Raw genomic sequence first — 11630 nt, forward strand, 5'->3', positions numbered from 1 at the left:
AAGGATACAAATTACTAATTAATAAGCTTTTATTTCACATCAGCAGATCTGCAGTGGAAGTCTGGGCATATGGCAGAGAGTCTAACAAATATGCCTCGTCACTCCCTCTACATCATAATTGGGGCTCTCTGCGTAGCGTTTGTCCTGATGCTGATCATCCTGATTGTGGGAATTTGTCGCATCAGCCGCATTGAATATCAAGGTTCTTCCAGGCCAGCCTATGAAGAATTTTACAACTGTAGAAGCATTGACAGCGAATTTAGTAGCGCAATTGCATCTATCCGACATGCCAGGTTTGTTCTGAGAATGGTAATTCAGAAGAAATATGTTGCAATACATAATTTTAGTACATGTGTACTGCATTTAACCATTGCTAACAGAGAATGCTGCTTTGAAAAGACAAAATCACCAGCATTGCTCATTGTTCTTTCTGGATCCCTATTCTGTTCTCATCTGAAGTGTGATAATCCAGCACAACTCCTTGAATATAAAAGGAATTTTCCAGATTTTATGTGTTGTAAACTGTTGAAGAGGGACAGATGCAGAGTTCTTAGCCTGTAAGATCTTCTGTTTCGGATGTAAATACTCTGATACACACAAGTAATCTGATTAGATGGCAAAAGCACACAGATTTTTGTGACTAATTTACCAGATTATTTAGTAAGACTGTCTTCAAATCACTCATTTTTGCACTTGTGTTTACCTTGAAAATAGAATCTTTCTTACCTGTTTTCTTAGAGATGGTAGTTTTTTGACTTTTAACTGAAGAGTGATAGGCTCACCACCCGGTGCCATGGCACCTAAAGGGGTTCTGGGTGTGCCAGCACTGGGGCTGCAGCGGGTCTCTGCACAGACAGCTGCCACCTGGTTCTCTGCAGCGTTGGTTGCCCCAGAGGAGCTCGCTCAGGATGTGATTCTGTTGCTTGTAAACCTTTGCTATATCAGTGTGTTTATGTTGTGTTCCAAAAGTCTGCCTGCCATTAGTTTTGCCAGTGTTGCAAATAGCATGCAGCACATTGATAATTTAAATGTGCTTCTCAGGTGGACATCAGGTGAGCAAAGACTTCAAGTTCATTTTTTAAATGCTTTGTCTATAGCTTGTAACTCAATTCAGGGCACAACTATTGCGTTTCCAAATGCAAATGTCACATAGTTGTCAATTTTTTACTTTTGTAAATATGTATGACCTGGCCTTAATGTTGGTTGTTAGCAGGCTCTAAAGTAAAATTCTGACCTCGCTGAAACTGTGTCAGTTCCACAGTCTTCCCATGTTCTCATACTGCTGAATTCCACAGCAGAATTGCTGGAGCCTTTCATCGGGAATGTGTTTCTTGTTTGCAAAAAGATTTTCTTTTTTTGTTTGATGCATGTTTCTCACAGTTCAGATATTTATACTTCTGTGCTTCTGGCATGTTGCAATACAATTTAGAACTAGGTTGTTTCTGACTGCATACCATAACCCAGTGGGTTGTTGGTATTAACTCGTTTGTACTTCTGTTTGTCACAAATAACTTTCTTTTGTTTACAGGTTTGGCAAGAAATCCCGACCTGCAATGTATGATGCAACCCCCATTGCTTACGAAGATTACAGCCCAGATGACAAACCTTTGGTTACACTGATTAAGACAAAAGATTTGTAAACTAGTGTATCTTTTTTTTGATTATTTTTCAAAAAGATGGGCTACTAACATAATCTAAATATTTTTAAGAAGAAAGCATAAGTAATTTAAACCATTAGATGCTTCAGAATTTTCTGTAGAATATTTAAGAACCAATTTTCTGCAGCTTTTAGTTTGGAAAAGTATTTTAAAATGGAATTTGTGAACTTCAAGAATTACATTTTAATGGACCTTGAGCTCTATAAACTATAGGCTTATGATAGTGTGTGCTTTTTTCTTGGTAGACACTATTACTAAACCCAGATGATTTTCCTGCGGTTGTTACAGAACAGAAAACAATAATTAATGAGGAGTTCTTTATGACATGTCAGTGCCAGCTTTCTCAGTAGAGGTAGGAAAAATGTGAAGCATAATATGATAAATAATATATCTATTAATTAAAAAAGTCTAAAATGTTTGTGTTGTGAAGAAGAAACTAGTAAAAATTATTATTCCTAATCCGAATGAATTAGCTTTTGCCTTATTCCATGCATGGATAGATAACCTATTTCTCCATTATTTCCTGAAAGTTGCTGAAACATACTCTTGAGTTGATGTTTGACATTTTTGTAATAGTATTCAGGCTAGGCCTTGTATAATAATTAAAGTGCCTCTTGAGGCAAAGTAAGGGCATGATCCTTTAAACATTGAAATCAGTGAGAGAACTTCCATTGATTTCAGTGGACATGGAATTGGATCCTACAATTGGACTGAATCTATATTTTTCTTTAAAGGTTAAAGTTTTTTATATAGTGAGTAAACTAAGCATATGATATCAGTTGCTTGTTTCCTAAAGGTTGTTGATGTACAGTATTGTTTCATGAAATATTGTGTATTTCTCATAGTGCTTCTTATTTAGGATCAGTATGAGGGTTTTGTGGCTGTAATTGATTGCTTATGGGCTTCGTAAAATTCTTGCTTATTTCAGAAGATACTGAATAAATGTTATCAAGTGAAGATTGCAGCTGTTTCTCTGGTTTTATTCATTTGAAAATGCAGTGTTGTCTATACATTTGAAAGGATATGAGCCTGTAATATGCTATAAATAATGCCAGAAGAAGACGTTTCAGCTGTTAATTTGAAAAGGAAAAAAATGGGCTTTATTTTCAAGGTAATCTCTCAAGAGTGGGAAAAATACAGCACCAGAGTGAAGATGTGGTCCTGAAGTCCAGGCCACATGCACCACAGCCTGTTCCTGAGTGGATCTAACTGCAAACCTGGGCTCTCAATTATAGCAAGTGTAAGGTTTTTGCCACACAACAGCCTGTTTCTGTGAACGGGCTTGATCTGACTGGTGTTTCAGAGGGGCTGCCACTGGGGAGGCCAGGGCTGCCTGGCACACAGACACGGTGCTGTAGCTCCCCACAGATTCTGCTGCTGCGTCCAGCCAGAGCTGTCGCAGCACAGGCTAAGCCCTGGTTGCCCTCTTTTTGTTGGGAAATCTTGGAATGCATCCACAGTCCTCGTATTTCACATGAATAATGTTTCAAGACAGAAAATAAAGATGTAAAAAAAGATCCACTCTGTATGAGGACAGCCATTGTCTCAGACATTCCTTCCCTTTCCATGCAACCACTGGCATTTCCACACTTCACATCAGACACTGAAGAAAAAGGTAGTTAGAAATTGTAAAGATAAAAATGTTGCCACTGGTTGTACTGTCTCATTTAGGTGGGCAGAGTGCATCTGGTATGTTACTTTTAATTTTTAATTTCATTATTATTATGGCTTCTGGCTACAGTCTTAGCAATTGAATTATTTTCCACATCTTGTGCAATTAGTGCTTACAAGAGGTAGACAAATTAGTGTAAATCAAGCTTTTAGAGTTGCTAAAATGTAGTGTTTATTGTGAGGTTACATTCTAGTTGTCAAAAAAAAAAAAAAGAAAAATAAGAGGAGAGTAAATGCAGCAAAAACTCCTGTTGTAAAGGAGTGCAAATAAAAACATGTTGTAATAGAACTGTTAGCTGTTAAGGGGAAGCACTGGTCAAAGATTCTCTGACTGATTGGAAGAGCTGGGTGGTGAATATGCAGATTAGTAACACCATGCCGGGTTTGAATTATGGAAAAGCCAAACGCATCTCAGAAACCAGAATCACCTTTCCTGACATTCTGTATCTGCTGCCGTGGGCTTTCAGTGATGTTGGCCCAAGACTAATGTCTTAAGAGACCTAAAGAAGTTAGATTCAAGCCTCCCTTTCATTCTTCAGGCACGGTTTTCTATGACAAAGGTGGTCCATTTGCACCTGGAGCTGTCAGACTGGTGTTTTTTATTGGTACAGCTTGCTGCTGCTGCTGCATTATTGCAGGTACGGAAACTTGTTTATGGTGACTTTCTGGGAATGTTTTAAGAATCACTTAGAAAGAAGGGCCAAGAACAAGCTAATATCCTATGCTACCTCTCACAACGTGTGTGGAACGGGTATTGTTGTTATTTGGTAATCAGGTAGAAAAGAAATACTCTTCAGCATTTACAGCCTTTTCACTTGTAAAATACTGGTTTATCTCTGAAGAACTGCAAACCTATAAAAGCAGAGAAACAAGCAACTCTTGTTCTAGGGAACATATATATTCATAGTGCATATTTTACAGGAGAGATGTTGCAATGAGCAGCAGCCCTTCTGCATACAAATCACACCTTGGTAGTGATTCTTGACTATCCTATATTTCTCTCAAGTGTCTGACCTAAAAGACAAGTAATTTGTGAGGAACTACTTCCCTGTCAGCTTCTAGCCTCTAGCTTCTGTAAATTATCTTATGTGTCTTGTGAATCGTGCTTTGAAAATTACTTTTGCTCCTTCCAATTTATTTTATTGAACTCTGATGGCATATTATGTGTGCGCTATGCCTGAATCCATGCACTGCCAAGATATTTGTGAGGCATGGCACTGCCTGCCAGATGGAACAGCCCTCGGATCCGGAGGGAACAAACTCATCCTAAGTTTTTATCCCAGCTTTGAAGCTGCTAGAACAAGTTGGTTACTGCCAGGGGTTGGAACCAAATGATATTTGAAATCCCTTCCAACCCAAACCATGCTATGATTCTTGATATTGCAGATCATTACTTTCTGAGGATATATATGAATGCAGACTAAGGACACTAGTTATTCCATGTCCTTGACCCAAACAAGAGGCGGTTTGTGCTGTATAGGAAGCAAATATAGTTGTATGGTAAATTCCACTTGGGGTTAAAATACTATACATTGTTTTTTTGCTCTTCTGCCTTGCAATGGACCAACAGCCTCCAGCTCCTCCTGCAGGTGGGGACAAGTCTCCAGGCTTGTCATTAACTGCCAGTATTTGTGTACTCGCTGAGTTTGAATCAGAGAATCCTAGAATACCCGGTTGTAAGGGACCTCAAGAATCATCTAGTCCAACTCTTTAAGGAAAAGAAATACAGTTAAAAAGAGATGGCCCAGCACCCTGTCAAACTGAGCCTTAAAACTGTGCAAAGCTGAGGAATCCGCCACTTTTCTTGTAAGACTATTCCAATGTCTAATTGCTCATATGGTGAAAAATTTCCCTCTGGAGTTCCATCAGAATCTCCCCAGGAGCAACTTGTAACCGTTAGCCTCATTCCTTGAGACTTTGACTGAGCATCCGCCAAAACGTTGTAGTTGTGCAGGCTTGGGAGGGATGGCATAAGCCAAATTTGACTCTGAGACACCTTTATGTCCATCTTAAACGTCTCATCAAGGACATGGGATTGGCCCAAGTCTGACATCAGAGCAATCAGAACACTGTTGCTACCTGAGATAGCTGGAGATGACTGTTACAGATAGGCAGGGTGCGATGTGTTCTCAGCTCCCACCAGCTCCTTCTCAGTCTGACGTGCTGGTCACTGGAGAGACCTCATCAGAAGTTGTCTTTGTACTTCTTGATTCTTTCCTCTCTGCTTGTGCTAGAGGTGATCCCTCTTGTGTGACTTCTGTGCTGCAGAGCACCTTCTGTGGGACTTAGCATCCTTTATATCCTTTTTCCTCCCTCAGACTTTGGAAAAGCTCCAGTTAGGCGGAGGTGATTCCTTCCAATAGGAAGTGGGTGAACCACTGAAAACAAACAAAATAAACAAAACTTCCAAGTGGTTATGCCACATTCCGTCTCATCTAGGTTTAGTTGGCCTTATATCTTCTACTGTGCAAAATAGATAATGAAAATTATTTCTCTGGAGAAGTCAGATTTCTCTGTTACTATGAATTCCAGTTCCAAATCCTCCTTTTAAGAAGTTTACAATAAGATGATTATTGTAAATAAACGTCTCCTTTAGCAAAGAATAAACCATCAAATAGGCTTTGTTTGGTGAGATCTTTGGCAAAGGAATGTAGACAAATAGGCTAACTGAATAAACTTCTTTATCTAATGTGCTGAGCAGAAAAGGCAGCAAAGTTAATCATTTAGGAAAAAAAGCTGGTGTGCTGTGCTTCCTTCAATAACAGACGAGGAAGAGTCTAAGGGAAGTAATCTGCCCTAGCTCACTGACCCTGGACTTTTTGCTAGAGTGCCGTGGACCAGGAGAGATCATGTTTGTCACTCTGGAAGCAATGCAGTCTCCTCAAGAGATGCCCTTCTGTCTAGATGTTTTCATTTGTTTTATTTTCCTGTGGACTGGTCTACTTCCCTTCAGAGGTAGCTCCTTGCAACAGAATAGAGATCACTTATGAAGCCAGCTGTGACTTCTCTTCCATCTCCTGGAAGTAGTGCACACAAGGACAACAATCTGAATTTGAACTTTGGACTCCAATCATGCTTCCGTCTGAGCAAGTTCATGTGCACATACATGTGATTGTACACGGATATCGGTCCGCCTTTGCTAAAAGAAATCAGAGTGCCACTGTTCCGATCTTCGTGAGAATTCTTTATTGGCTTACATCAGTTTGAACTGATCTGAAGTAGATCTGGGTTTATAAGCCAAACGCAAGTTGCACAACTTAACAAAAACGTGTGTATCTTCTGTGGCAAGAGAAAATATCCCAATGCAATTCAGATGATTTTGGCATGTAGCAGCTGCAATTACAATTATTTCTTCAGCAGAGGACTTACTTCTCACTCTCAGTTGTAATGGTTTGAGAGGTGATCACTGCTGTAATATATTTCATCATCCTTCGTTTTCTTCCTTTGTTTGTGCTGTAACTTCTGCCTTGCCACTCTAGAGCATTAACCCTAGAATTGTGAATTGTGGAGAAATGTAGCCATTAGCACTGAAGATGAGGACAAGCAGGAGAAACAGGTGAAAATTCATCAATGACGAGTTCTTCGCCGTGAATCTCTTTGGCAGGCTGGACCAGGATGAACTTATGACACTCTCCTGACTCATCTATCTCTGTAAGTCTTTGTTCAGTTAAGTCTCTTTTTCCTCCCTTCCCATAAATGCTTTGGTTGACGAAAGACTGCATCTGGTGTTGCGTCAGGACAGTGACAGCTCAGCGTGACATTGCTCAACCAGGACCCCTGTGTTTAGTGCCTAAATAATGCATTAGCGGAGGTGGTGGTCTGTGGCCTATGCAAACCCCCTTGTGTATACTCAAACCATGGCTTCCTACTCTTTCAAAAGGCTTGGCATTTTTGCATAATTGCACTTTTGCCCTTTTTGGGGTGTTTGACATACAAATAACAAGTCAAAAATTGCTTGGAACTCTTGCTGTGAGGAAAGTATCTGCAACTTGTAATAAAAAATAACAAAGATGGAACATGTTTATGCCAAAATATCAGCACAAGATGCTTCCGATGTCAGTCGGACAATTCACATTGCGATGCTTTAATTTCTGATAGCTTTGAAGAGTTATTATATTTCAATACATGTGAGATTTAAAATAGGGCAGTAAACTAGCAGTATTGACAGGCATGTTAAGTTAAAAAGTCTCACAGCTGTGATTTACTTAGTGATGTTTGTTGCCAAGCTTTGAAAATATTGAACGGTAAATGTGGTGATGCTTTGATGACATTTTAAACTTTTGTGCAATACACAAAATTTCTATACAAATTGGTTATTATCTAATTTTGCTCTGCTTTCACGGACTCCTGTCAGCAGAGAAAACCAAAATCTCCCAAGAAAACCTCTACCCTACCCTGGCAGTAGGACTGGCACTTTTCAACTGTTCTTTAAGAAGCCCTGATTTTGCATAAGCAATATAGCTGTCTTCTCTTTTTCCATCTGGCAGTACTTCTCAGGAAGGGCAGAAATTGCGGGCAGAGAAATAATATCAGACTTCAAATTAACAGTTAAATGTGCTCTTCATTCAAAAGCAACTCAGCCTTGAGATTTCTGAGAATTCATTGTCTCTTTCTCTCTTTTCTGTTTATGTGTCTTTGATTTACATCCCTCCTCTTCAAACTTCACTGTCAAGGGTGATTTACAAGTGCAATTTTCTGTGTAATATTCTGCAGCAGTAGTTGACAGAACCCTTCCCTCAGCATGGGGGTGTATTCTTCTTTGAACACACCAAAGAGGCACACAACTCTTAAACTTCTGTAAAAAGACAATGCTTAGTAAACTTTTTGAAAGGAAAAATGCAAATCTCATCTCATAATAATCCATCTCAATTACACATCGATATGTTACCTGTACAAAAACTGCTCTGGCTATGTGGCATTGGCATCTGATCCATCGAGAGCCCCTCTGGCTGCCACGGGTCAGCCTCTTTACCCGATCTCTTGGAAAACCAAGAGGCTGAAACAAGTTCCCGCACGGCGCTGAGCAAAGCATGTGAGTCCAGCTGCATTGCTGTAATGGCGTCTGCTCATGAGGAAATTTAAGTGCAAGCTTAATGAATGACTAGATGATCTCTAGAGGTCCCTTCGAACTCCAACGATCCTGTGATTCTTCAATTTTTTGAGATTTGTTAATTTTCTGTTATGTATTTTTGCATCTTCTAAGGTTGAAGACATTTTATGTGTGTATAGAGATACTGAGTTGCAAAGCTTGGTAAAATCTTATGTGAAGCATTGTTGGCGTCAGCGTTACACCTTCAGTGAGGGCCCAGTATTCACTCTGGTTCACAAAAACCTGGAAAGGAGTTAAGTTCCACTAAATTATTTTACACAAGAAGGTGACTCTCAGACTTCTCTGGGTGATTTGTAAATTTGTGTATTTACAACCTCTACAGGCATTTGCCAGCAAGTAAGTTCACATCCACCTGGCAGCACGTGTGCTAAAAATCTTCCCAACAATAAGTGCGATGCCCAGGTTATGGACCAAGAAGGAGGCCCTCCATAGCCCACTTACCCACCTGTCTTTTACTAATTAGGACTTGGGTGAATCGGAGCATGGTTTTACCCCTGAACTCTGCTCTCTGTCCTGCTTCACATATTTTATAGTCTAGAACGAGTGCAGAACAGGGACTATGCGTCTCTTGTCCTACAATACCTTTGGCTCTCTGCCCCTTTATGTGCTTTAACATATTTTGTCAGTGTCGGTTGTTGACTGTGGAGGACAGTGAGTGTATTAAATGAATAACTCTGGTACCGTTGCACATCCTTTTACACCTTCTGCCATGAACATCTCAGCAGAGTAATGTGAAAATTATCTGGTTTTAGCTGTGAAAGAGCTTCTGTGCACACAGGCATTTCCAGGAAAATTTGTGTATTTTTTAACAGTGTCTCTTCACATCCTTGGGCTCAAGAGGAGGAAGGAGAAACATCTCCTAGATTGCCACAGAGCTGACCGGTCTCCTTGTGTCTATGAATAACTGGTGGGTAAATGCCACTGAAATAGAAAGTGTGGCTTATAGCAAACTTCCTGTTTCACCGATAAACTTGAGTAGTTGGAAATTGTGAAATCTAGGTGACAGATTGCCAAACTTTTTCTTGCTACAGTGATGCTCTGCAAACAAGAATTTTGATCAGAGAGTGTCAAAATGTGTCTCTTTTCTTGATAAATATTCTTATTCTGAGGGGATATCCAGTGCATATAAAATTGTCCAAATGTTTATTTATCACCTATGACTCTTCATTCCGTTGCATAATTCCATTGTCTTTTGCACTCTCTCTAAAAACAGCTTATCCGCATAGACATTATTCTCCTCTCACATTGTCAAAAATCAGAAGCAATTTAAATTACCTTCACAGAGGCTCATCTCTGCAACTTGGAACTAAAAGTCACAACAGGAGCGAGGAAGATGCCATGGATTTAGCTCATTGTAAAAGTGGTGTAGGGTGACTGTGATCTCTGTGCAGGTCTGTGGAGGTCCATATTCCTGTTAATCACAGACAAATAAGCATTTAATAATCATGAGGGGTGAGTCACAAATAAAGACAATGCAGTCAAAGGTGCACAGAGCTGACAGGAGTCTTAACAGGGCTTGTTTCAAGCTCCCCCTGCCAGGTCTCCAAAGCACACACCCTGCCTTGGGAGCTGGAAATGTCTGTCGTGGATGTTGACTCTGCTGTGCCTATGCGACGTAAAGTCGAGATCATGCCATCCTCTCTAGCTCTGCCATCTGCAAGAGATGAAGTTCTACATGAAAACATATTTGTGGTTAACCTGAATGTTAAAATCATATATTTGTCAAAGGAAACAGTTTTAATTGCTTGGATAGTGTATTTTGGGTTGCTTAGGTGCAAAACATTTTATCAGAAAGATACTGGATAACTCATGCAATGTATCTGGTGTCCTTCGTCTATGCAATGATGCTGCACTTGGAACGAATTGACAATGTGTTTAAGAATAACAAATGATTTAAACTTTGGAAGTATGTTACTAATTACAGCAGTTTACAGGCCATTAAATTTGCTAATTAGGCCACCTCTTACTCTGCAAAAGCAAATCCAAGGTCAACTGGATTCTTAAGGAAAAAAAAAAGATGTTTAGTGATTTCTTTATGCTTTGTAAAGTTGCATAATCAGAAAGAGGATCTTGAAAACAGGACTTGCTAAGTCTGCACAATGTTTGGAGAAGCAGCATTTAAATAACAGAATAACTCTTCGTGTTTCAGAGAGAAGTAATAGTGCTCCTAAAGCTAGATAGAGCTTGTGAACTCCAATAATTCACTGGGATCAGCAGCTGGACAGTTTTAGTTAATTAAAAAAGGCAATCTCTGTGGCTAAGAAAAAACAGTATTTCTGGTTTTAAATGCAGTGGAGCCATGTTGCTATAAACACCTTATTTCAGGGTATGAGATAGTAGAAAAGGAAGACAAGCTACATAACTCGGACCCATTAAAGGAGAGAAAATATTCTGGGAAACGTGCCAAGCTTACTAAACGAATAAAAGTGAAATTGGTCCTACTGCATCAATACTCCCTTTCGAAGTGCAGGAACTCCCCTGGCTCCAGGGAAACACAGAAGTGGACTGAGAGAAGTGGAACCGACCTGTGTGGTGTGTTCAAGTCTTTGGAAGGAACTGCCCTAATAGTAACTCATTACAAGAAGAGAAACTCCACAATTTGGCACAGTAGAAGGAAAATTAATGTAAAAAATATCTGAATCTTCTTACAGGCACATTCTGGAACACAGTACATCCTGGAAATATGAATTCATTTTATTTATTTAAGCAAACGCAAAAGATCTCTGGCTGTCTGGAAGCAGGATATCCTTAACGCAGAACAGCCTAGATATCCAATAAAAAAAAAATTATGCTTTGGTTAAAATATTAGAAATTCTAGGTAAAAAATGGCCTTGTCTCAGTGAGATTGTGACACAAAGGCACCTTTTGACTGTCACTTTTTTGACTGTCTCCTGAGTGGGGCTCAGGAGGGTGCCCTGGCCACCCCAGCAGCACCCGGTCCTGCTGGAAAACAAGTTTGCGGCAGAGGCATCGTAGGGCCCGTCCAATAGGGCAAAAGCCGAATCTCACGGCACAGCCGTGCCCCAGGTGATGCTCAGGAATTCCTGGACGCTGAACAGACCCGAGCGGCACGGTTCGGTCGCTGTCGTGTCCTGACAGGGAGGTTTTGCACCTCGGGGTCAGGGAACAAACGCGTCCGCTGCCAAGTGCTTTGCCTTCTCTACGGGGCCGCGCTCCGCCAGACCGACGGG

At 40.3% G+C, this 11630-nt stretch overlaps 1 protein-coding gene across 1 annotated transcript in view; it reads left to right on the forward strand.

The window, feature by feature from the left end:
• DNER (delta/notch-like EGF repeat containing) overlaps positions 1–2622 on the forward strand; it is a gene marked incomplete at its 5' end in the record, with an annotated part of 55050 nt that extends 52428 nt beyond the window's left edge. Inside the window, 2 exons of the mRNA XM_009870881.1 lie at positions 47–293; positions 1529–2622. Coding sequence (XP_009869183.1) covers positions 47–293; positions 1529–1640 — 359 coding nt within the window. The remainder of the gene's footprint in view (positions 1–46; positions 294–1528) is intronic.
• Between the last annotated feature and the right edge of the window lie 9008 nt (positions 2623–11630).

The sequence above is a fragment of the Apaloderma vittatum genome, unplaced genomic scaffold, assembly GCF_000703405.1.
Source record: "Apaloderma vittatum isolate BGI_N311 unplaced genomic scaffold, ASM70340v1 scaffold20170, whole genome shotgun sequence".
In the NCBI taxonomy this organism is placed as follows: domain Eukaryota; kingdom Metazoa; phylum Chordata; class Aves; order Trogoniformes; family Trogonidae; genus Apaloderma; species Apaloderma vittatum.